The sequence below is a fragment of the Lytechinus pictus genome, chromosome 5 (genome assembly GCF_037042905.1).
Source record: "Lytechinus pictus isolate F3 Inbred chromosome 5, Lp3.0, whole genome shotgun sequence".
NCBI classification, from domain to species: Eukaryota; Metazoa; Echinodermata; class Echinoidea; order Temnopleuroida; family Toxopneustidae; genus Lytechinus; species Lytechinus pictus.
Genome location: NC_087249.1, coordinates 35560057 through 35584410, shown reverse-complemented (window position 1 = coordinate 35584410; position 24354 = coordinate 35560057). Strand labels below are relative to the sequence as shown.

Sequence of the window (24354 nt, the reverse complement as noted above, 5' to 3'; positions counted from 1 at the left end):
GAAATACAAGCATTGTTTCGAGGGATCATAACTTTTGTACTACTTGACCATTTTCTGTGATTTAGGTATCAAAGAAAAGAGAAGATATTGAACTTTTTAGTCATGTGATTTTCTTTTTGAAATTCTGATACCCCCCGCCAAATGAGTTTTTGGCATCCTTTCTTCGAATTGTTTTTGCTCAATCATGCGTGAATGAGGAATAATCTAAGTAATACCAGATGAAAGAGGAGATTCTAAGCTTTACATTGGTAGGTCATTTGTCTATTGTATTTATGATAAGTTATGATAAATCATCGCTAAATCTCGGTTTCGTTTTTTCTAGGACGCACTGTATAGTCCTTAAAATCTCCCTGTTTGTGGTCAATATATACAAAAATTTCAGCTCGCGCTTCGCACTCGCATTGTTTAGCGAGACAGATACGTAACATGATTACAAAAATTTGATTATAATTTCCCTGTTTAGGTCTGAATATCAAACATTTTCAGCTCGCGCTTCGCGCTCGCATTATTTAATCAGTGAGATACATGTCCGTTTAATGGCATTGTCCTTAAAATGCCTCTATTACGTCAGTACACCTGGCAAATGAGCGCGCTTCGCGCGCTCACGAAGTGACTCAAAATTTTTGCTGGTACCCCCCCCCAATGCCGTGACCCACGATACGCCCCTGAGTGCATGCCATTGCTAAATACGTGATTCCATGTACAAATCAAATGCAAATTGTGTTTTTCAATCAAATATCCATGCATGTATCATCATTTCATTTTTTTTACTAATTTAAAGCAATAGATGTCATGTTATTTATGACTAAAATAGTGTCGATGATTTCATTAAAAAAAACAATAAAAAACATTAAGTCGAAAAACACAAAAAATACACAAGAATAAAAAAGAATACATGAGAAAAAAAACTGATATTGCCATTTTTAATATACATTTGATAACAATACTAAGAAAAGTGTCCAAACCAAAATCTAGCAGTTTTGAGGCTATATTCAAAGATTTACAGCAAAATTATGATTTACGAATTAATTAACATAATTAAGTAATAACAAATAAATTTGAATAATTTTTGTACAATTGACATTTGAATTGTGGAGATTACGTCATGGGTGACGTGGGTGCAAATATTCGTCGCGATCGCGCGATCAGCGGCCGAGATCTGAGGGGGGAAGGGTTGTTTTTGCCCCCCACGTGCTATGCAATTTCGAAATAACCCGGGCTATAAAGGATTAAGCAAACAAAACAAAAATTAAAGATAGCGAATATGAATATGAGTAGGAACATGAACAGTAGTATTAACATGAACATGATTTTAACATAGGCCTATACAGTAAAACATCAAATAAAACAATAAAAGTACAAACATTAAAACGCAACATCAAGAGAAAACAGTTATAGCAAACAGTAATATTAGCGAAATGAGTTTGACACCAGGTTGATGAAGACAGTCATGTTTTCATGTCACCTAATGAAGAAGAGTTAAAGCGGGTTTACGTTGTTGAGGCATTATGTATGTTACAAAGTGTCGAAGAGAGAAGAGCTTTATGGGTTAAAATAGCTATATTCAGAGATGTAATGAAATTCACATCCGATCCTGATTTTTCAAATTAACATAATTTGTCTTTCCTTTCGGAGTTGTCATTTCTGCCAAATACAATGGAAGTCTCATGTTTCCTTCTAAATTTACATAAAGGATGCTAAAGAGAGAGGGGGGGGGGGAGTTTTAGTTTCCAATGAGTAATTTTAAAAATTCGATAATTCCAGCAAGCGTTGTAATTTTTTATATCTAAGGACCAGTTTGGGCGGAATTGATCTTTGAGTTTTTGGTGAATCATATTTTCAAATCCAGAGACAGATTAGGATTTTTGGTTTGTAACCATTGTGTTTCATTTCTGTTGTATATTTATGTATATATAATTTATGTTTATATATCTATGTCTGTTATCTATCTATCTATACGTACATGGAACCATTTTTCTTTCTTTTGTAATTTTGTGATTTTGTGTAATATTCTGTATGGTTTTTTAATGTGAAATAAATTAAATGAAAGGCAACTGTATCTAATATAATATGTACATGCTTCATTCAACTTGAAGTAAAATCATTGTTATCAGGTTATGAGGAAAGTTAAGTGGAAACTTACATGACTTTTCAAAATACCCCCCAGACCCCAAAATTTCACAGCCATAATTATAGTAGAATTGGTACAACCAGAGAATCAAACAGATGTATGTGCTTATAAGTGCATACATCGCCTTTGTAGCCAGTGGCGTAACTACTGGGAGGGGGGCACGAGCCCCCCAATCGGCTGGCAAAAAGAAAAAAAAAAAACCCGGGGAAAAGGATAAAAAGAGGGAGAAAGAAAGATAAACGTATAGTGGGGGATAAAGAAGGAATTATTGTATATCATATTATATAGTATTATATTCTTTATGATATATTACATAAGTTTTATTTTTTCATAACTTTATGAAAGATAATTTGCTTAGGCCCTATTTGTTCGTCACTCCTGTTGCTTGCATTGTCTGTTTAATAAGATACATAATCCTGTTCACCGGGAATAAATGGTATAAGCATCCCGTTTTCAAGTCAATATACACCAAATATATTTCTTCGCATTTCGAGCTTATATCATTTTATGTAGAGACATACAAATGTTCCCTTTTCTGGTCTGAATATTAAAAAAAATCCAGTTCGCGCTTATCGCTCGCATCATTTGGTAAGTGCAATAGGCATGGTCTTAATAAATTCCTACAAACAAGCTCCTGTTTAGGTCTGAATATTAAAAGTTTTCAGCTCGCGCTTCGCGCTCTCAATATTATTTGATTAGTGAGATACGTATCATGTTCATGATTACAATACTACAAAAAGTGTTTCATGTGTTTGGATGTAATTCTAAAAGGCGAGATATGTATACTCTTCATGAATTCCTGAAAAAAATTCCTTCAGATAGATTTCATAATAAATATTTTACTTTTTTAGGTCTGAATATGAAAAACTTTCAGCTCGTGCTCCTCGCTCGCGTTATTTGATTAGTGAGATACATATCCTTTTAATGGGACGTTCCTTAAAATGTCTATATTAGGTCAGTATACCAGGATATTGAGCGCGCTTAGCGCGCTGAGTAAGTGACTCAACATTTTTGCTGGTGCCCCCCATGCCGTGACCCACGGAATGCCACTGTTTGTATTTTTTTTTGCCTTGTTAAAATTACCATTATAGTTGACTACACTAAGGAAATCTTTACTTTAATCCACCTTTATGGTTGAATACAACACCTAAATATTTTTACTCGAACAGTCGAATGCTGGCAATGCGCATGCGCAAAAAGAAAATAAATGAATAATAAAAAAAACAAGTGGAATGCCTCTGGCTGTCTCACCAGCATCACGCGATTCAATATAGCAGCAGTGCTGACTTTGAAAACTACTATAAAATAATTATTCACAAAAAACACCATTCATATAATGATACAATACTACGTTCATTGACATTTGACCTTGATCATGTGACCATAATTACATCAAACTCATTCAGGAAATGTATAGCTAAGCCACTGCAACCATTCACCTGCACAAAGACAGTGATGAATTCCCGATTAACAGAGGAGTGCGACAGGGAGATATACCATTTCACGGTTTTCACCCAAACTGTTCAATGCTGCACTGGAGGAAATAATACGTAAATTAGATTGGGAAAGTACTGGGCTAAACATTGAAGGTGAGTGTCTCCACCACCTGAGATTTGCCGATGATATCATTCTAATTACTGATGATGGTCACAAGCTAGAAAATATGCTCAACGATCTCAACACTGAAAGTAACAAAGTAGGTCTGAAGATCAACATGAAAAAGACAAAAGTAATGTTCAACAAATTTGCTAAGGAGGAAAGAATCATAATGGATAATTCTGAAATCGAGAGAGTAGTTCATTATATCTACCTTGGGCAACACGTCGGAATGGATCATGAACAACTGGAAGAAGTTAAAAGGAGGACAAGAGCTGGATGGATCGCTTTAAGGAATTTCAATGACATTATGAAGAGCAATATGCCAATTTGCCTTAATAGAAAAGTATTTAATCAATGCGTTATACCGGCAATGACCTACGGTTCTGAAACCTGGTCTGTAACAAAGAAAATGGAACAGAAATTAAAAACCACTCAACACAGTATGGAACGTATAATGCTACGGATATCAAAACGTGACAGGAAAACCATACAATGGATTAGGAGCTAGACTAGAGTAATTGACATAATCAAAGCAATTAAATCAACGAAATGGAGATGGGCTGGCCACCTTGCAAGATCACATGATAATAGGTGGACCAAACGCATCACAGAATGGAGACCATGGCTAGGATCACGAAATCGGGGTAGACAAAAATTGAGATGGAGTGACGAGCTCACAAAATTCATTGGCATAAATTGGATTGCATCATCTTGCACCAACTTGAGGAGGCCTTCGCCTTGCAGTGGGCTGAACATGGCTGATATGATGATGATGATGATGATGTGACCTAAAACTTGTCAGTGATATTTGATGGTATCAGGACAACTACCCCCTGGACAATCACCCCCCGGACAACTACCCCCCGGACAATTACCCCCGAGGACAATTACCCACCGGACAATAACCCCCCGGACAATTACCCCCTGAGGACAACTACCCCCCGAGGACAATTACCCCCGGACAATTACCCCCCGGACAATTACCCCCCGGACAATTACCCCCCGGACAACTACCCCCGGACAATTACCCCCCGGACAACTAGCCCCCCGGACAACTACCCCTGGACAATTACCCCCCGGACAAGTACCCCCGGACAATTACCCCCCGGACAATTACCCCCCCCCCGGACAAGTACCCCCAGACAATTACCCCCCGGACAACTACCCCCCGGACAATTACCCCCTAGACAAAGGGGTGCACAGAGTCATACGTCGGCCGTACGTTTGACGTAAGAAGTACTCAAGGCACTCTCGAGTATCTTGGAATCAAACGTACGCCGTAAGAAAGCTGTACAATTGAGCTCCATCCATAGGCGGATCCAGGGGGGCCGAGGGGCCCGGACCCCCCCCCCCCCCCTATTGGCAGAGCAAAAAAATGAAGAAAAAAAGGGGGAAAGAAAAAAAAAGAAAAAATAAGAGGAGGGAGACGAGTGCAAAAAAAAGGTCAGGGGATGACTTGGAAAATGATTAAAAAATATATTTCATGTCACTATATTAATTTTTTCGCTCGCGCTTCGCGCTCGCATAGCCTGTTCGATGAGATACACATCTTGCTAAATAGGCTGATATGTAGCTTAAAATGTCAAGTTTTGAAGTCGATATTACAAAGCATACTTCAGCTCGGACATTATTCATAATTTTGTTTGATTTACAAACTGATTTTTAAGTGCTCTGTTTAATGTCTGTTTTATGGTGTGAATATAACTTGCAGCTTGCGCTATGCGCTCGCATTATTTGATTTGCCAAATTATATAACAAACTACTTAAAACCCCCCTTTTATGACAGTTTACCAAAACTTTCGTCTCACGATTTGCGCTCGCATTTTTGTTAAAAATATATCAACTCACAAATCCTATTCATGATTACAAAAGTGCTTGAAATATCAAGTTTTCAGGCCTCAGTGTCAACACATTTTACATTATTACATTAATAAATATGATAATAAAATTTTCATGAATTCTTAATGACTAAATTGTCCCTTTTCAGAAAAGAATATCGACAATATCACAGTTTCATATGTTTCATATCGCGCTCAGGAAGAGGAATAAGAAAGTTGTCATCATTTTCATATGATGACAAAATGTCCTTAGACCTAGAATGTCCAGGTCCTAGGTCAAAATAATAATGAAGATATCAGCTCGCGCTTCACACTCGCATCATTTATTAAGTGCTTTCCACATCCACTTCACAATTACCATACACAATGCTTTAGATAGTGCTCAAATTCACCATTTTCATACCGGAATATCAAGTATTTTCCGCTCGCGCTTCGCGCCCGCATTGCTTTTTCAATGAGATTAATATCTTGCTCAATATAGGCTGATATGGAGCTTAAAATATCAAGTTTCGAAGGCAATATGCAAAACATATTTCATCTCGGATATCGAGCTTTCATTATTTTTTAATTTACAAATTGATTTTTCAAGTGCTCTGTAAAATGTCCGTTTTATGGTCTAAATATTAATATTTTCAGCTCACGGTGCTCGGTCGCTTTATTTGATTTGCATAGGCCTACTTCTTTATAAATTATTACAAACCGTCCTTAAAATGCACCTTAAACGAATTGTATACTATCATGATTGCCAATTTGTATAGAAAAAACACTGTATTTGATTATGTCATATTGTTTACTATTTAGTAAATTTGGTACTTAATTACGTACTTTAATGTTTAATTACTTTCACCCAAGAATAATACACACAAAAACACCTTGTAATTTACAAGGTGTTCTTGTATGTATTATCTTTGCATAAAGTTTTTTAGCTTACTGTATTAAGTTATAAAGCCACATCTTAATCTGGAATGTGCACCAATAGTTTCATAATTCTTAGCTTCTTGTTATAGTTGAACTGTTTTAAAATAACAGATTTATAGGTCTAATGGACAGTGTTAGTGTTGATAGTTGCGTTATCGACTTTCAATATTTCTACCTATAAAGGTGTCTTTTTTACGTTTTATCTATTTGCCTGATTTCTTACCTGAAATTAAACCCAAAATAAATATTTAAAAAAATCAGATCAGTTGGAATCAGAGATATTCAGCATTTGTGATTATTATGACTAATCGTGTTCAATTGTTCTATGAAAACTTAGAATGAGGGCCAGTTTTTCTGATGTATATATGCATAGCCAAACGGGAGGTTTTGGGTGCAAGCCCCCCCCCCCATTTTTCATGATGCAGAAGGCGCCGCTAAACAAAAACAAAAAAGGAAAAAAGAAGAAAGTGAGAGAACAGGAGAAAGAGCAATATAAAAGAGAAAGAAAAAGTTATTAACGTAAGATAAAGAAAAAAATATTTCGGAAACCTTTGCCACCGACCAAAACTTACAATGGGTCCCGCTTAATTCTAACATTGATGCTGGAGAGAAGGGGTGATTTTCTGAAGGTAATTGTCCGGGGGTAGTTGTCCGGGGGGTAATTGTCCGGGGGGGTAATTGTCCGGGGGGTAATTGTCCGGGGGGGGGGGGGTAATTGTCCGGGGGGGTAATTGTCCGGGGGTTAATTGTCCGGGTGGTAGTTGTCCGGGGGGTAGTTGTCCGGGGGTAGTTGTCCAGGGGGTAGTTGTCCGGGGGGTAGTTGTCCGGGGGTAGTTGTCCGGGGGGTAGTTGTCCGGGGGGTAATTGTCCGGAGGTAATTGTCCGGGGGGTAATTGTCCTCGGGGGGTAGTTGTCCTTGGGGGTAATTGTCCGGGGGGTAATTGTCCTCGGGGGGTAATTGTCCGGGGGGTAGTTGTCCGGGGGGTGATTGTCCAGGGGGTAGTTGTCCTAGAACCTATTTGATTACCCCTATATCCACATTGTATACACTATATATATAAACTTTGAAAGTTATGACAGCAATCTAATAATTACCTCTAAAATGGCCAAAGTTCAATTACCTTAAATGACCTTTGACTTTGGTCATGTGACCTGAAACTGGCACAAGATGTTCAGTGATACTTGGTTACTCTTATGTCCACGTTTTATGAACTAGTCCAATTCACTTACAGAGATATGATGGTAATCCAACAAATACCTCCAATATAGCCAAAGTTCATTGACCTTAAATGACCTTTGACCTAGGTCATGTGACCTGAAACTCGAACGGGATGTTCAAAGATACTTGATTACTCTTATGGCCAAGTTTCATGAATAAGATCCATAAACTCTCAAAGTTATGATGGTAATTCAACAGATACCCCATTATGGCCAAAGTTCATTGACCTTTGACGTTGGTCATGTGACCTGAAATTCGCACAGGATGTTCAGTGATACTTGATTACTCTTAAGTCCAAGTTTTATGAACTAGACCAATAAACATTCAAAGTTATGATGGTAATTCAACAAATACCCCCAATTTGGCCAAAGTTCATTGACCATAAATGACCTTTGACCTTAATCATGTGACCTTAAACTTGCACAGGATGTTCAGTGATACTTGATTACTCTTATGTTCAAGTTTTATGAACTAGACCAATAACCTTTCAAAGTTATGATGGTAATTCAACAAATACCCCCAATTTGGCCAAAGTTCATTGACCATAAATGACCTTTGACCTTAATCATGTGACCTGAAATTTGCAGAGGATGTTTAGTGATACTTGATCACTCTTATGTCTAAGTTTCATGAATAAGATCCATAAAGTTATGATGGTAATTCAACAGATACCCCCGTTTGGCCAAAGTTAATTGACCTTTAACCTTGGTCATGTGACCTGAAATGCGCACAGGATGTTCAGTGATACTTGATTACTCTTAAGTCCAAGTTTTATGAACTAGACCAATAACCTTTCAAAGTTATGATGGTAATTCAACAAATACCCCCAATTTGGCCAAAGTTCATTGACCATAAATGACCTTTGACCTTAATCATGTGACCTTAAACTTGCACAGGATGTTCAGTGATACTTGATTACTCTTATGTTCAAGTTTTATGAACTAGACCAATAACCTTTCAAAGTTATGATGGTTATTCAACATATACCCCCAATTTGGCCAAAGTTTATTGACCCTAAATGACCTTTGACCTTGGTCATGTGACGTGAAACTCAAGCGGAATGTTTAGTAATACTTGATTAACCTTATGTCCAAGTTTCATAAACTAGGTCCATATATTTTCTAAGTTATGCTGTCATTTCAAAAACTTAACCTTAGGTTAAGATTTGGTGTTGACGCCGCCGCCGCCGCAGCCGTTGGAAAAGCGGCGCCTATGGTCTCACTCTGCTATGCAGGTGAGACAGAAAATGAATGCAGCTGAAATTTAATAAGGGAATCATACTTTACTTCCTAAAAGTCAAGCACAAGAGCACTCACAAATAAACAGACAAACTATACCGTCACCCACCTCGTTTGCATGGGGAGATCGTTTTCAGGTTCATGTGGATCGAATTACCAAACTCCAAAAAAGAGCTGCCCGTTTGATCCTTAGATGTCACATATACCCCATCTGAAGAAATGTTTTCAAATCTAGAATGGACGGACTTCAGAATCAATTATTTTCCATATATATTTGTACATAAATGTGTTCATGGACTCGCACCAGAATACTACTCAAATTATTTTCACGATATAAGCAAAACACATTCGAAAAATACGAGGAAATCCTCCAGACACGATCGTGTTGTTCCAAGGTGTCGGTCTGAATATTGCAAACATTCCTTATATTACGCATGTCCGAAACTGTGGAATAACTTGCCATCTTTAAATCCCGGGGGGGGGGGCACTTCCATTGACGAGTGGATACCATGCGAGACCATGAGGTTTCGAAAAGCACCCTAAACACGTATTTTCCATATTCTGAAAATTCACCCCTTAAAGTACACACACGAAGAAAATTCACGAAAGTGATGATTATAGACAAATTATATATGGATGGAAAGGTCTTGTCTTTTTATACACAAATATGTCACTAAAAAGTCTTATAGATGTCGTGGAAATGCAAGAAATTAAATTATTAGAGACGCTTCTCAGCCCCCCAGCCGCCCCCAGACCGACAGTTCACGCAGTGAAAACAGTCGAGAATAATGACGTCACACAATCGTCGAGCTCATCATCCCTCTGTGCATAATACACTGAATCACCTTACTGACCTGTTCAATATCTTCCGAATTTACCGTTTTCTTCATGTAATTTGATATCCGATTTCTGTTTTCGACAACTTCAGACCAAAAGTGAACCAGAACTGTTTTACTTTGCCCGTTTTTATTGAACTGGGAACTGTAAAGACCAATTTTGTCCACTGCATGGACAGGCGTCGTGGGTTGTGTTGCTCCAGTCAGTCAGTCAGTGAGTCAGTGTTTATTGAAAAACTCAAAGCTGTAGCTGCCCATTCACTGCTTGCCGCTGGGGCTCTGCAAGGGCAGTCGATGCTGCACATTATGCTGTTTGATCCATCCACAAAAGGCGTCGTACCTTAAACTAAAGTCAAGGTAAGCATGTTTGGAAATTGTACTTGTATGGTCTGGCATCTGACTGACGATGCATTCAGGCCAGATGACAGATACAGATCTAATAATAACGGTAATTTTAGAATCATGCATTATTTCAAGCTGTACTAGTTGACTACGTAGGCCCTAAAGTCTCTAAAAAAAAGGTTTTTGCAGCAGATTTTTTCTTCAGTCAGATTTCTAAATAAACTGGCCAGGCAATGGGTTGGTTATACTGAAAAATCTGCGGTTTCGTTTCAGAGGAATGTTTAATTAAGCCTTTTTTTACTACTCGGAATTAGGATGTCATGATTCATGAAGCCAGACCAAATTTCAGCAGTGGTTACCCTGATTCCCTGATTAGTATACTAATACTAACCTCGCAATACGTGTGAGTGCCCTGATTCCTGACCGAAATTAGAGTCTGGTGTTTCTTTCAAAAATGAAGATAAATGCACTCTTTGTTATGACCCGGAGAGCACGGCTCAAGTGATGTTCGTGTAGAACGTTTCAGTCTAAACCCACTATTATTTATCGTCGACCAGGAATTACATGCCACTGCACCGGCTTATTCCTGTATCAGATGATGATGATAATCTGTGCACCAAAACTAGAATATAAACTGATTAAAGTCAAACTAAAAATGTCGAGTCAGCAAGTGTGCAGATCTGTATGAAGAAGAGAGAGAGAGATACATTTATTAACCAGTTTGTTCAAAAATATTGTGGCTGTTGAAGACAGTATTTCTTGTAGTCCTTCTTAATCATCAACATAATAAAACTCATACTTTGATTATTTAGACTATTTCTTTTTTTTTCTCTCTCTCTCTTCTTCATACAGATCTGCACACTTGCTGACTCTGGTCTCTGCTTACTACTTCAATCTGGGAGATTCTGATATGGACATGTAGCCATTTTTTCTTCACTCTGCTTTCCTGGAGCTACGGTTTGCACATTTTGGACTGATAATGATCTTAATTGATCTTGGAAACAACATTTTAGAGCAGTTTTGTAGAGGACTGTAACATTGAATGTACAGGAATACAGCTTGTCAAAAATAAGAACACAATTTAAAACAAAAGAACAATTGTAATGTAACTAGGGCATTTTGTGAGAAATTTTCTACTCAATCACACGTCCCAAATCAAGGGTAAGTCTTTTGATTAAACACAAACATGTGGTTGAATTGCACGTGCAACTCGACCTTATTACACTTATATTTGAATTTGAGACTTACGCTTTGAACATAAGTTTCTTGCAAAGCCCCAAAGTTATATTTTGTTAGCAACTCTGTATCAGTTATATACCATGCTGATTGCTGAAAGTTAAATGTCGTGTATATATCGTCAGAATTTTTTTCTCGAAAGGTATAATATATTTGTCCTTTTAAATTATAGTGGAATATGGGTACGCCTTTTATTTGTTTTCCACAATATTCATTGCATGTATGAACAAAAGTGAAATATTTATTGTGAAGCACTGTGAATGTTGTTTGCAGTTGTGTGATGGTGCATCATGTTTGTTATAAGACTGTAAGCCTGGATGTGATCGAGGAAGTGGCCTGGATGAAAGGAAAGTGAACATGTGTCCAATTACTGGTTTGCACATTTTAAGACAATTTTGTTTCTGGATAAATATTGCTATGCATTCCATGTGAAGAGTAAAGGAGAAGTCCACCCAACCAAAAATTCATTTGAATAAAATAAAAAAATATTCAGAAAAGTTCATAAAAACTTATTCAAATTAATCAATAAAAAATAAAATGCTAAACAAAATTTGAAATGAATAAGATGTTACATAATCAACTCTAATTTGCATGTCATTGTTTTGTGTTTATAACTGTTTTGAGTAAAAAAAACAAGGGAAATTACTCTATTCAAATAATTTTTACTTGATGTGGACTTGACATTTAACTCATCCTCTACCCCTCCCATCCCTGCCCAAATAAGTGTAGAATCTAATCAAGAACTTGAAAATCAAAAGCAGCAATTAAGAAGTACGATTTGATAAATGCAGGTCTGAATAGAATCTCACATGAAAAAAAAAAAAAAAAAAAAAAAGAGCTGGGTAGGAATGGGGAAGGAATAAAATAATTTCTTAAAAAATCCCCGAACAAAAAAAATATCACGAGTTTCGAACCTGGGTCCTCGTACCAATCAAAATAACGTTTTACCGGTTTGGCCACAGACCGCTTCTTACTCCCGCTCGGGAAATTAAGGATATATAAAAAAAAAAAAGACCATTCGCCGCTGTTGCCTTATAATGCTTCGGCAATTCAATTGCAATTCCAATCATTTCGCGATGGATATTGCCGTGTTTTTTTTGTGGTTCCTGACTTTGCTACGTAATGAAATTTCATATTTTTTGTTCAGTCGTGAAGAAGATTGTCTATGCTTTATATTGATTATCATATTAATATGACGCAAGTGTGATTTCTAAGTGAAAATGTGCTTTGTTTATTCACATATATTTCTTGAAAAAAAAAATCATTCTTTCTAAGCTAATTAAATATCGGTTACCAAAATACGTTAAATGTGCATTTTATTTCATTGTTCAGTAAATTCAAACTTTTATCTATATAACAAGACCAATCTTATGAGGAATAAACAATTCTAAGAGCAAAAAGCGCTGATTGGAAAGGTCGTCTTCAATGGGCTGCTGTCAGCTCAGCTGCTCACCGCTCATTGTGTGACGTCACTCAGCTGGAGCTCGCAAGAGGACCGGTGGAAGGCAGAAATATGGCATGAAAATAAATCATTTTTTAGAGCTGATTTCTGCAAACTCTAATCACTATTTCAAAAAGTGAAGTTAGATTTATGATAAGTAATCCTTCCCCTTTACAATGATGACCACAAAAATTAATTATAAAATAGTTTTGATTCTTCGGGTGTGTACTTTAACAAGTATTGGCGTGTGAAACCCTACCCTTAACAAGTATTGGAAACAAAACAATACTCTTGGCAAGTAGTCCCTGAAATGAACCCCTAAACAAGTACAGCGATATTTTATTGTTATGTCACGGGTCCGTCGGTTTTACCTTTACACATCATTTGGTTTGGTAGGGCCCCACACCTCGTGCAAATCGGACTCTAAACACGTTTGGGGCAAAAAGGACATCCTTTATAAAATATTTTAGTTTTGTTTTATCATCCCCGCAAATTTGACCCTAAACACGTAGCTTTCTCAGCGAAATAAATACCCTTTTTTCATTCTTTTTGTGTTTTTGACACCCTTATCACGTTACGTACGTGATTTCTGCGAGTTACGTACGTAACGTGCCCTATCTTAAAAAGGGCATCCTTTTTACGTGTTTTTTTTGGTCGCACATGGTATCCACTCGTCAATGTAAGTGGCCCCCCGGGCTTTAAATTCATTTCAATATAATCTTAAACCAGAAATTTTACGTGTCCAAAGGAAACAGATGCCGCCGCTTAACGCGATCAGAAATTCATTCAATATCGTGCAGAAACCAATATGCATATATATAATGTAAAACAAAGACATTTGACCTAAATACTGACCCTTTCCATAATAACATCTGACAGAAGATATGACAGTCAGGTCATTTGATGTGACCTGACTGTATTTTGGTGTCATCTACCCAGACACCAAACATTTTTAATATTTGGTAAATATTTCCAAAGTTATCATGCGGAAACCAACTCGCATATTTAATGAGCTGTGACCTTTGACCTGCGGACTCCGAATTCGAACTAGTAGGAGTGGGCTATACATGGGTCAAAAATACTTTTTTTGTCAATTTAATATGCCAACAGTTTTTATCTATTCCTTGTAATGTATCTCAACATGAAATGACAATGTTTTTTGTCTCGGGTCCGAGAAAAAAGTGTGCCGGGCCAAAATCCAAAATGGCCGCCAAAACCCCCCAAAATAACAGTTTTGGCCACAACTTCTTTATTTGGTGGTCTTTTTCTCTGGTTTTGGTGTCCATTCATATGTTTTGGGGGGCAGGCAATCTGTTTTACCTGAAATTAGTACTTAAAAACATTATTTGTAGAGTTAAAGGGTTATTTCATCTAAATTTACACATTTTTCGACCCATTTATCAGCCAAAAATTAGGTTTCATCGTCTTGCGGTTCTTGGATATTGGACGATAGGAGTTCCACAATAGCAAGTAGTTTAATAAAGCTATATTGCTCATATTCCTCTACTCTGGGTTCTACGGATATTTTCGAAATATATCTTATTAAAAAAAAGAAAGAAGTTATTTATCAATAGGGGCCATACAGTATACTATGTATTGTACATACACTGTACTGCACTGCATACATGTATGTCCATGCATTGACCACCATGGCAAGGTCTACAGGTAGATCTATATCAACTCTAGTGTCATAGAAATGACCTCTTGAATTAGATGCCTCAGAAATTAAATATACTGTATGCTTTGTCTCAGAAATTGAAGACATTTTTTTGTCAAATATGCTCATTCAGGGGGCGGAGAGGGAAAAATATCATTAACAATGGACTATAGTCAACCCCACATTGTGGCATTTACACTGTGGCTATTCTGCTACCATTATGGTAACTTTGCCATTCAATTGTAACTTGCATGGAATCCTTGATTGTGATTGGCCGTTGATCAGCGTTACCATGGTAGTTAACTGACAACATAAACATAGGGTTAGACACAACCAGGTAAAATTAAGCCTCCAAAAGAGGAAGATACATGTATGGCTATTATGTGCGTACATGTACATGACGTTTACACTGTATGTGCAATTTATGTTTATCATCGGGTTACATATTTCCATCATGTATATCAGCTAACAAGCAATCAAATTCACAAGTCACAATCTAATTCTAAACCTCAGGAGCTCACTTCTATGACACTATAGTTTATATACAGTACATGATATGTCATGGTGGTCAATGCATGGATATATGCAGTGTTCATGTAGTATGTACAGTACATTGTATACCATACAGCCCCTATGGACAAATGACATTTCCCTTTATTTGACAAGGTATATTTCGCAAATATCCGTCAACCCCGATTTAAAGATATAAAAGCTCTATATCTATATGAAGCTGCTTACTACTGGTCAACTGGTATCGTCTAATATCCAAGAACCATGAGACAATGAAACCTATTTTTTTGCTGAAAAAGGGTCTAAAAATTAGTACATTTAAGTAAAATCACCTTATAACTATACAAATAATGGTTTAAAAGTACTAATTTTAGGAAAAACAAATTGCCTGCCCCCTAAAACATATGAATAGACACCAAAACCAGAGAAAAGGACCACCAAATAAAGAAGTTGTGGCCAAAACTGTAATTTTGGGGGTTTTGGCGGCCATTTTGGCTTTTGGCCCGGCACACTTTTTTATCGGACCCGAGACAAAAATTATTATCATTTCATGTTGAGATAAGGTAAAAGGAATACAAAAAACTGTTGGCACAGTAAAACCAAAAATCACCCATTTATAGCCCACTCCTAATGTTAGCCTGTATTTTGGTGTCATCTACCTACACACCGAAATTTTTAAAATCCATTTAATACATTTCGAGTTATTGCGCGGAAACCAAGGGGGGGGGGACGAACGGACGCTTAATGCCCCCTCCGGACTTTGTCTTCGGGGGCATAAAAACATGTCAGGTCGATTGACACTTAAAGGTTAACACTGGCACTAGCTACTTTGTTAAATTTTATGTATTTGAGTGTTTTAATACCGTTGAAATAATCGCTCTAAAATTTCAAAATTTAGTATTGCTGTCTTCGCAATTCATTTTTTTTGCATTGTTATTTTGAATGTTTTTTTATCTGCAAATATTATCTGTTATTGCGTTCTTGTGTATATAGGGGCCCCATGGGAGATCAACTATTGTTGATTGGTCTACTCCTTATTAAATAAACAATAAGCAAACAACGGCGGTAAAAAGATTTACGTTCATTTTATTTAGGTGCCCATCTTCCTTTTCCCACTGCATGATAATATTCGGTTAATAGAACTCCATATAAAGATTGTATAGTCCACTCATCTTTAGTTGAATTTACTTACTGACTGCATGGCTATTGATTCTGACATTGACATAATGATGGTGTAAGTTTTATACAATGTAATTATATATTGTTTACATAATCACTCTGTATGTCGGCTGTGTCACACACACACACACACACACACACACACACCCTCCCTCACACACCTACCCCCACGTGTGTAATATTTAAGCGCTTGTAGGTTTTATAGTTTACAAATTCCCCTTACCATCAGCAATGTTAAAATAAGTCAGATTGAATGAAGTTATGATCTTTAAGAATTTCTTTAGAATTTGTACATTTCAACCAGACATTGCAGAATTTGCAAGTTGAATTTTACTTCTCGTGCAAAATATTAATTTATGTTCTCTTTAAAACGTTTTTATTTCAGAGAACTTCGAGATAAAGATAACATCACGTTTAATCCGAATTCCACGGTCTCCTTCAAACCAAGGACAACTTATGTTTTTAGACGGGAGTTATCTGTTGGACCTGATACAGACACTTTTACAACAGTCAATCTGCCAGCTATTGTAAGTTAAGTTCTAGTTGATTTTATATTGTAAAACAAGGTAAAAAAAGAAACAAATAACTTCATTGTATTAAAATATAGCTTCTTCATGACAACGAATTTCCAGAATTATAGACGTTAACAAATAGTCAACCAAACGCGAAAAATTATAGGATTGAAATTAACTCGGTATGAATGCCATGCATGATAACAATAAATAAAAAAATACTTGTTACACTGTTATCTTGTTTATTGTATTTTGTGAATATAAGACCGTCTTTAATGTTTATCAATATCCTTCTTTACAGACACTAGCTAACCTGTTCAGAGTTGATCCAAGACTAGAGGCTCTCCAGTATCTGTTAAACGAGCTTTCAGGCGCTACAACAGTGATTGAGATACCCGTAGCTGGAATGCTCTGGGGGTATGAAGATGCCTACCTCAAGGCACTGGAACCACTCCTAGGAAATATCAGCACCGAATTTGGAATTTTCATGGGGGTGAGTAAAGTAAACTTCGGAAAAGGTTTGATTTACTTACCGATTAAACATTGATATATATATCTATGGGCGAAAATTTGATCTATCTTTACTTTTCTCTCTACGGTTGTTTTATTCACTAATGAAATATCTTTTGATCATAGCGCTTCAGATTATGACGTAAATTACGTCTTTTGATCATAGCGTTTTAGATTATGACGTAAATTACGTAAAGATGATAACATAATGATTCCGTTGCTACGCAACGCATCTCATCAGCGTATACATGCTTAGTATATGGCGCTAGAGCGCAATTTTTGTATGAATTTGTTGTGAATCAATATTTCACTTTCTGAAGAATTAAAGACGAAACTAGTTAAAGTGGAATATTTTAGCATTCTTTGACTATTCTTCATTTAGTTTGATTATTATTTTCTTTCCGTGACGGGGGACATACTTCGTTATTTCATCGTGTTTATGATATATATATATATATATATATATATATGTGTATATATATATATATAGAAACAAAAAAAGACTTAATAGAAACGCCGTAAGGAGACATAATCTTCCAAATTTTCGGTCATAGACCTTCTTCAGGGATGAATTTATTAAATCCAAAACAGGTTGCATCATTTGGTGATGATACCAACGCGCAATAAATATAATGCGCAATAAATATAATATATATATATATATATATATATATATATATAAACCCCTCAAAAAAGTTTGGAAATCTGTGTTTGGCCGATAATTTATCCCAACTACCAATTTTACACAATGCATATTTGACATCATTCAAAAGATTATTTAATTCTCTTTAAAATGGTCCCATGCTTGTAATTATTATGCCATCACGAAAAGAGCAGGATTCAAAAGTGTTGGATGAGGTCTGAATTGAAAAGCTGCAAAACGAGCAAAAAAGTTTGGAAATCTGAGTTTGGCCATTATTTTCTCCCAACTCCCGATTTTACACAATGCGTATTTGATATCATTCAATAGTTTGATTATAATTTTCTTTCCGTGACGAGGGACATACTTCGTTATTACATCGTGTTTATGATATATATATATATATATGTATATATATATATATATATATATATATAAACCCCTCAAAAAAGTTTGGAAATCTGTGTTTGGCCGATAATTTCTCCCAACTACCAATTTTACACAATGCATATTTGACATCATTCAAAAGATCATTTAATTCGCTTTAAAATTATACCATGCTTGTATGATCATGCCATCAAGAAAAGAGCAGGATTCAAAAGTGTTGGATGAGGTCTGAATTGAAAAGCTGCAAAACGAGCAGAAATAGTCATGAAGGGTCAATACAGAACATGATTCTTTTGTATGTGTCAATAGAGATGAAAATCCATTCAAATCAAGCCCCATCAAGCCCCTGCTTCTTCATTTTTATGTTTTGTTATGGTTTATGTAGTGATGGTTCTGTGAGATTGAAATACCCATGCATGTTTGTTTGTTATGTGTTTGCTCGTGCAGAAGTGTGCTTGATTCCATGTTAATGTTGATGTTAAGGTGCACGACAACAATTAAAAGAAACCGCTGAGAAATTCACTCATCACCACTGAAAAAAGAAAGAACAAGATTGTGTCATTTTGCAACTTTTTAATTTTGACCTTGCCCCACATTTCAAGGCACTGCACCTCCATGTGAACCATAATCATATCATGTAGGGTATCATTTTAAAGAGAATTAAATGATCAGTTTATTGATATTAATTACACATTAATATTTACTAAAACCGAGGAGGGATTATGGATCAAAGTCAAAAGAAACCGCTAAGATACTCACTCATCACCACTGAAAAAAGAACAGTGACTTTCAATATTGTGTCATTTTGCAACTTCTGAATTTTGACATCGCCCCACATTTGAAGGCACTGCGCCTCCATGTGAACCATAATCATATCATGTAGGATATCATTTTAAGGGTATCATAATTAAATGATCTATTCATTGCTATCAATCATACATTAATATGTACTAAAACCGAGGTGGAATTATCGATCAAAGTCAGATTTCCAAACTTTTTTTTAGGAGTTTATATCAGACTGTGTTTAGATCATCTTTAGATCTCCGTGAACATTATGTCCTATATACAGTGCGTCTAAAAAAAACTATACACTTTTGAAATGGCTACCAAACAAAAAATGTGTCACTATGGGGGAAAATGTCTATATATATGGAAAGCCAAGAAAGTAAATTTTCAGATGACACCAAAAAGTTGGAAAACTATTCATGCTTTAGTGAGCACTACCCACTTAAACAAAGGGTATGGAAATTAGGCTGGGCAGGAATTTGCCTTCCAATATCTTTCAGTTTTGAGATGCGAGTCTTTTGGAACTTGCAAAGTTGAGGGTGTTCTGATAAATCAATGATCAAGCATTTATCAATTTAGGTTTTTAGAGCAAATTTCAAGAATAATTATATTGAAATTAATGCATGAGAGAACATGAAATAAAATTTTTAACTTTTTCACATGGATCTCAGCAATGTGATCATGGAAGGGATAGGACTTAGGTGGGGGAAGTAGGGTGAAGGGATAAGGGTCAACATGTCACTTAATCCCCCCCCTCCCTCTCTCTCTCTACCCCTTTCTACCCCTTTCACCCTTCCTGAGAGACTAGCCTTTGCTAGGGGGAGCAGGAATTAGCCTTCCAGGTTTTTTTTAGAGGTGAGTCCTTTGGAACTTGCAAAGTTAAGGGTAGGGTGTTATGCTAAATTACTGATGAATTGAGATCAGTATTGATTTCTTACGCAAATTTCACGAGTTACAAAATTGAAATGTAATGCATGAGTAAACAGGATTGTAATTTTAGTGTAGCATTTTTAGTTTATTATGTGGATCTTAGCAAGTGTGCTTGTGAGAGTCAGAGTAATGTGATTGCACCTCTTACATGCAAGGGGGTGAGATAGGGTAAGACTGGGTTAAAGGGGCATTCTTCTTTGTGTTCTCTTACAAATTACATATCATGTACTCACCCCCGCCCTCCACCCCTTTCTTTCTCCTGGTTGTATAAATACTTAAATGCCTCGTGCCTTAAGGTTGATGGGTCTTTCTTTTCCATTGAATGATTATTAAGAACTTGACTATTTATGGTGATTTATGAAATAATTTATTGAAAAAGCTGAATGTTTGATTGATAATTTATTGAAAAAGGTGAATATTTGATTGATCACATTGATTGAGTTGATTTACTAACAAATTGTTGATTGAATGAAAATTAAAGTGAAAGTTGATGACCTAATTTTCAGAATTTATTATCAAATTGATAGTCCTGTCTGGACTTAATGCGTGCATGTAATAGCAATCAGTCTCAATCTCAACGGGGGGGGGGGGGGGGGAGGGACGGACGGACCTGAAGGAGGGAGGCTAAACATTCTGTTGACACCATTCCCATCAGCTTACTTCACCCACTGAAGTCCTATCTTACGCCTATTCTCCTGACTCCAATGAACACACTGCTGAGATCCAAATTGTAAAGTTAAAATGCTGCACTAAAGATTGCAATTCACGCTCACTCATGCATGAAATTTCAATTTGATAATTCATGAAATTTGCTCCAACAATTTAAATCGATCATGAATGACCATTAATTTTATTTAAATTAATTTAAGTTTGCAAGTTCGAGGGACTCGCCTCTCAAAAACTGACAGAAATCGAAAGGCTAATTCCTGCCCACCCTAGTTTTCATACCCTTTGTTTAAGTGGGTAGTGCTCACTCAAGCATGAATAGTTTTCCAACTTTTTGGTGTCATCTGAAAGTTGACTTCATTGGCTTTCCATATATAAAGGTATATTTCCCCAAAGTGACATATTATTTGTTTGGTAGTCTTTTCAAAAGTGTATAGTTTTTTTTTTAGACGCACTGTATATAGCCTATATATGTATGAAACCGGTGTGTTGGCTCAGCTGGTAGAGCGTCCGTCTCACAACCGGGAGGTCGGGGGTTCAAACCCCGGCCGCGGCAGACCAAAATACGTTAAAAGATGGGAGTTGCTGCTACCCTGTTTGGCGTTCAACAATAAGGGATAGAGCCTCGTCGATCTGGCGCTAAACAGCGGCTGCCCGGCCCACGATCAATTGGGCAAAACAAATTTTCGGAGTATTTCATTTCTGGTGTCTATTTCGAACAATAAAATATGGATTTATAGGCTCGTTGCAATTCATGTTATCATGCTCATCGTCATCACAACAAGATAATGAACCTCATTGTGGTAATCACCGTCATCATAAAATTATGCTTAATCTCCTTCCTTCGCATCATCATCATCATCTCCTTCTTTCTATCATCATGTTCGGCTTTGTATTCATGATTATCATCATTAAAAGATAGAGCAACATGACCCAGACCACCCATTTCGTTCTTCCCTTTTCTTGCCACCCTTTTTCTTCAATACTTGAAAAATTGTAGCGGTCCCTCCCTGGAGGCGTTCAGAGCCAGAGACCCGGGTTCGATTCCCGGCGGAGGCATATTTTCAACCTTTGATTCAGAATGGATGACAGCTCTGAGGGACCTTGAGTGAAGCTACGCTTCTATTATTCTATCATTTTCATTTCTTTCACTCTTTATTATTTACAAGATAGTTGCCACAAGTTATTTGCATTTATCTAATTTCTTTCTTTATATGTATGTATATATATATATATATATATATATATATATATATATATATATATATATATATATATCCCTCTTATGAATATTCATGAGTATTCTAGATAAACGATTGGTCAATTCGTGATTATGTGACAAAGTATAATTTCAATAGGAAAACACATCGCTGCAATTAGCTCCGTATACTTTTCTTGTAGCTCCGTATATTTTTCGATATACTTTCATGGGCAGAACTGCGCTCATCCTCGATATTTTCATTCAACTTTGAATTGCGCATGCTCCCTGACTTGACCCAGAATTAATGAGATATCGATCATCCGCAAAAAAGAAATAAAGTAAAATACAAGCTCTCGCCCAAATTACCGTACCGACAATCTGGAAAACAGTGTGGAATTGGGTCTAGATTACAATGCAGAGAATCTAATTCCGACGGCCACTCATACAGGATCCTTTAATTCGGATTAAGAATACCTAACAAGGTGAGTCAAGATCCGATACTAATTTTTAGAGCATACATATTAACTGCGCGTATTTATACTGAGTGCCACTGCAGCAACGGCCAACGCAGCGCAGCGGACCTCTCATTAAGTGCAGGCGGGTAGAAGACGCGCGCAGCCTACCCAGGAACTGTCTAGCATTAGCTAGACAGGCCTAGAGTAGGACTAACATTAGGTCCGGCAATGTTACTTAGATTTGGTCGAGATTGGTTAAAATCAGCAAGGACTAGGTCCACAAAGTTAAAGAGGGAAATAAAACAAATATATCAGGCGTTTCTTTCGAAAGCATAGTGGGAATTATTAATCCTCGGTTGGACTGGCAATGTAACTATATTTCCTCGGGGCTTCGCCCCTCGGGAAAAATAGTAATTGCCAGTCCAACCTCGGATAAAATAGCTCTATGGATAAATAATTCTCTCTATGCTTTCTCAAAGCCTGATATATTTGTATATTATATATATATATATATATATATATATATATATATATATATATATATATATACAGTATATATATATATACATACATAAATACATACAGGGTGTTTCTTAAAAAAAGGTAAACGAAGTTCAAATGTCAACTGTGGCTGCATGCCTCTATATAAGAGGAGTTTCCAATAATATACGACGAATGACAGGACGAGTTTCATACGATTTAAAGAACTCTTTAATATAGATCATTGTCGATTAATGATCAGTAGAATTATTTTGTAGATTAAGCGTTGCAGATAACATTCTGAAAATTATAAATCAGATATATAAGAATCATAAATACACAGACATATTATCTTCTCGTTCACACATTAGATTCATATTTACATAATTTAGTTATCATCATTCACATTAAAACAACATCCATTCATCATTATTCTTGTAATAAATATTTGGTAAATAACAGTGTGCAACAATCCAATAAAAGTAATCAAACATACCAAATATGGCTTTCTGTTGGTTACTGAAATGGACACAGCCTTTTTCCTTCGTAATACTTAAGCAATGACAATTATTGATAAAACGCGCGCAACTATTATTATCATTATTAATATTATGCGCAAATATACATGGCAACCATGACGTAGCAATCAATATTAAAATTACACTAATTACGTAACAATTAATGCGCGCAATGCGTCGCAGTAACATGGCTCCTTTTAACTGATTATCGAAAACAGTTACTTATATATATATACTTATAAACTTCAATTAGAAATATCTATAGCGCTAATACATAAAAAGAATAATGCTATAAACCACTATTAAAAATATCAATAAACAATAAAGTATTCATGCTTTAGTATTGTGCTTGCATGCTCTCATCACATTTTGATAAGTGAATAATATATTATCGAAGTTTCAAGCGTTCGAAAGCAAATTCAGGTCAAAACTATACGATCAAATCACAAAATGATAAATAAAAGATTGCATAATACAAAATTTTGAACGATATCTGAAAATATATCAAGCTTTTTTTTTTAATGCATTTCTTTTGATCCAATTTGATTCTTGAAACATCGATCAAGAAGATAATATATCAAATATGTATATACTGTATATATATATATCATGCCAAAAATGCATACTGCGATATAAGCAATGTTTCGCTCATTTGGTTGAACAAAACAAAATGAAAGATCACAATATTCAAATAGCACAAAAATAATTTTCCAAGCTATCAATAACTTTGCATATCAATCTGCTCATTGCCTATTGATATAAAAAATAAACGATAATAATATAACAGTCTAATTGTTCTCGTGTTTGGCTCCTTGCGGGGGAATCCCTAAATGTCTTTCGCGTGGATTATACTAGCCCATGTGAAAAGCAGTCTCTTTCTGTACGTTGATGTCAATAGTGTCAGTATCACATTAAGAACAAATCTAGTCATCTGCTAGGATCAAAACGAGCTTATGTATAGGTCTTTCCAAAAATCTAGGCTCATGCTTACGTTTACCGTCTTTTAGAAGATCGCGATCAGCCATGATCAGTTTCACTTTACGAACTCGGCCATTATCACATTTGTAGGCTTCTGTCACTCTTCTTAGTGGCCACTGACTTCGAGTATCGCTGCAGTCTTTTACA

General features: G+C 36.2%; 1 protein-coding gene across 1 annotated transcript in view; it reads left to right on the top strand.

Moving 5' to 3' along the window:
• The window catches only part of LOC129260250 (lysosome membrane protein 2-like), a 34525-nt gene extending 17012 nt beyond the window's left edge, over window positions 1–17513 (top strand). Inside the window, exons 4-5 of the mRNA XM_054898267.2 lie at window positions 16530–16671; window positions 16958–17513. Coding sequence (XP_054754242.2) covers window positions 16530–16671; window positions 16958–17203 — 388 coding nt within the window. The 3' untranslated portion in view covers window positions 17204–17513. The remainder of the gene's footprint in view (window positions 1–16529; window positions 16672–16957) is intronic.
• Window positions 17514–24354: the final 6841 nt, after the last annotated feature.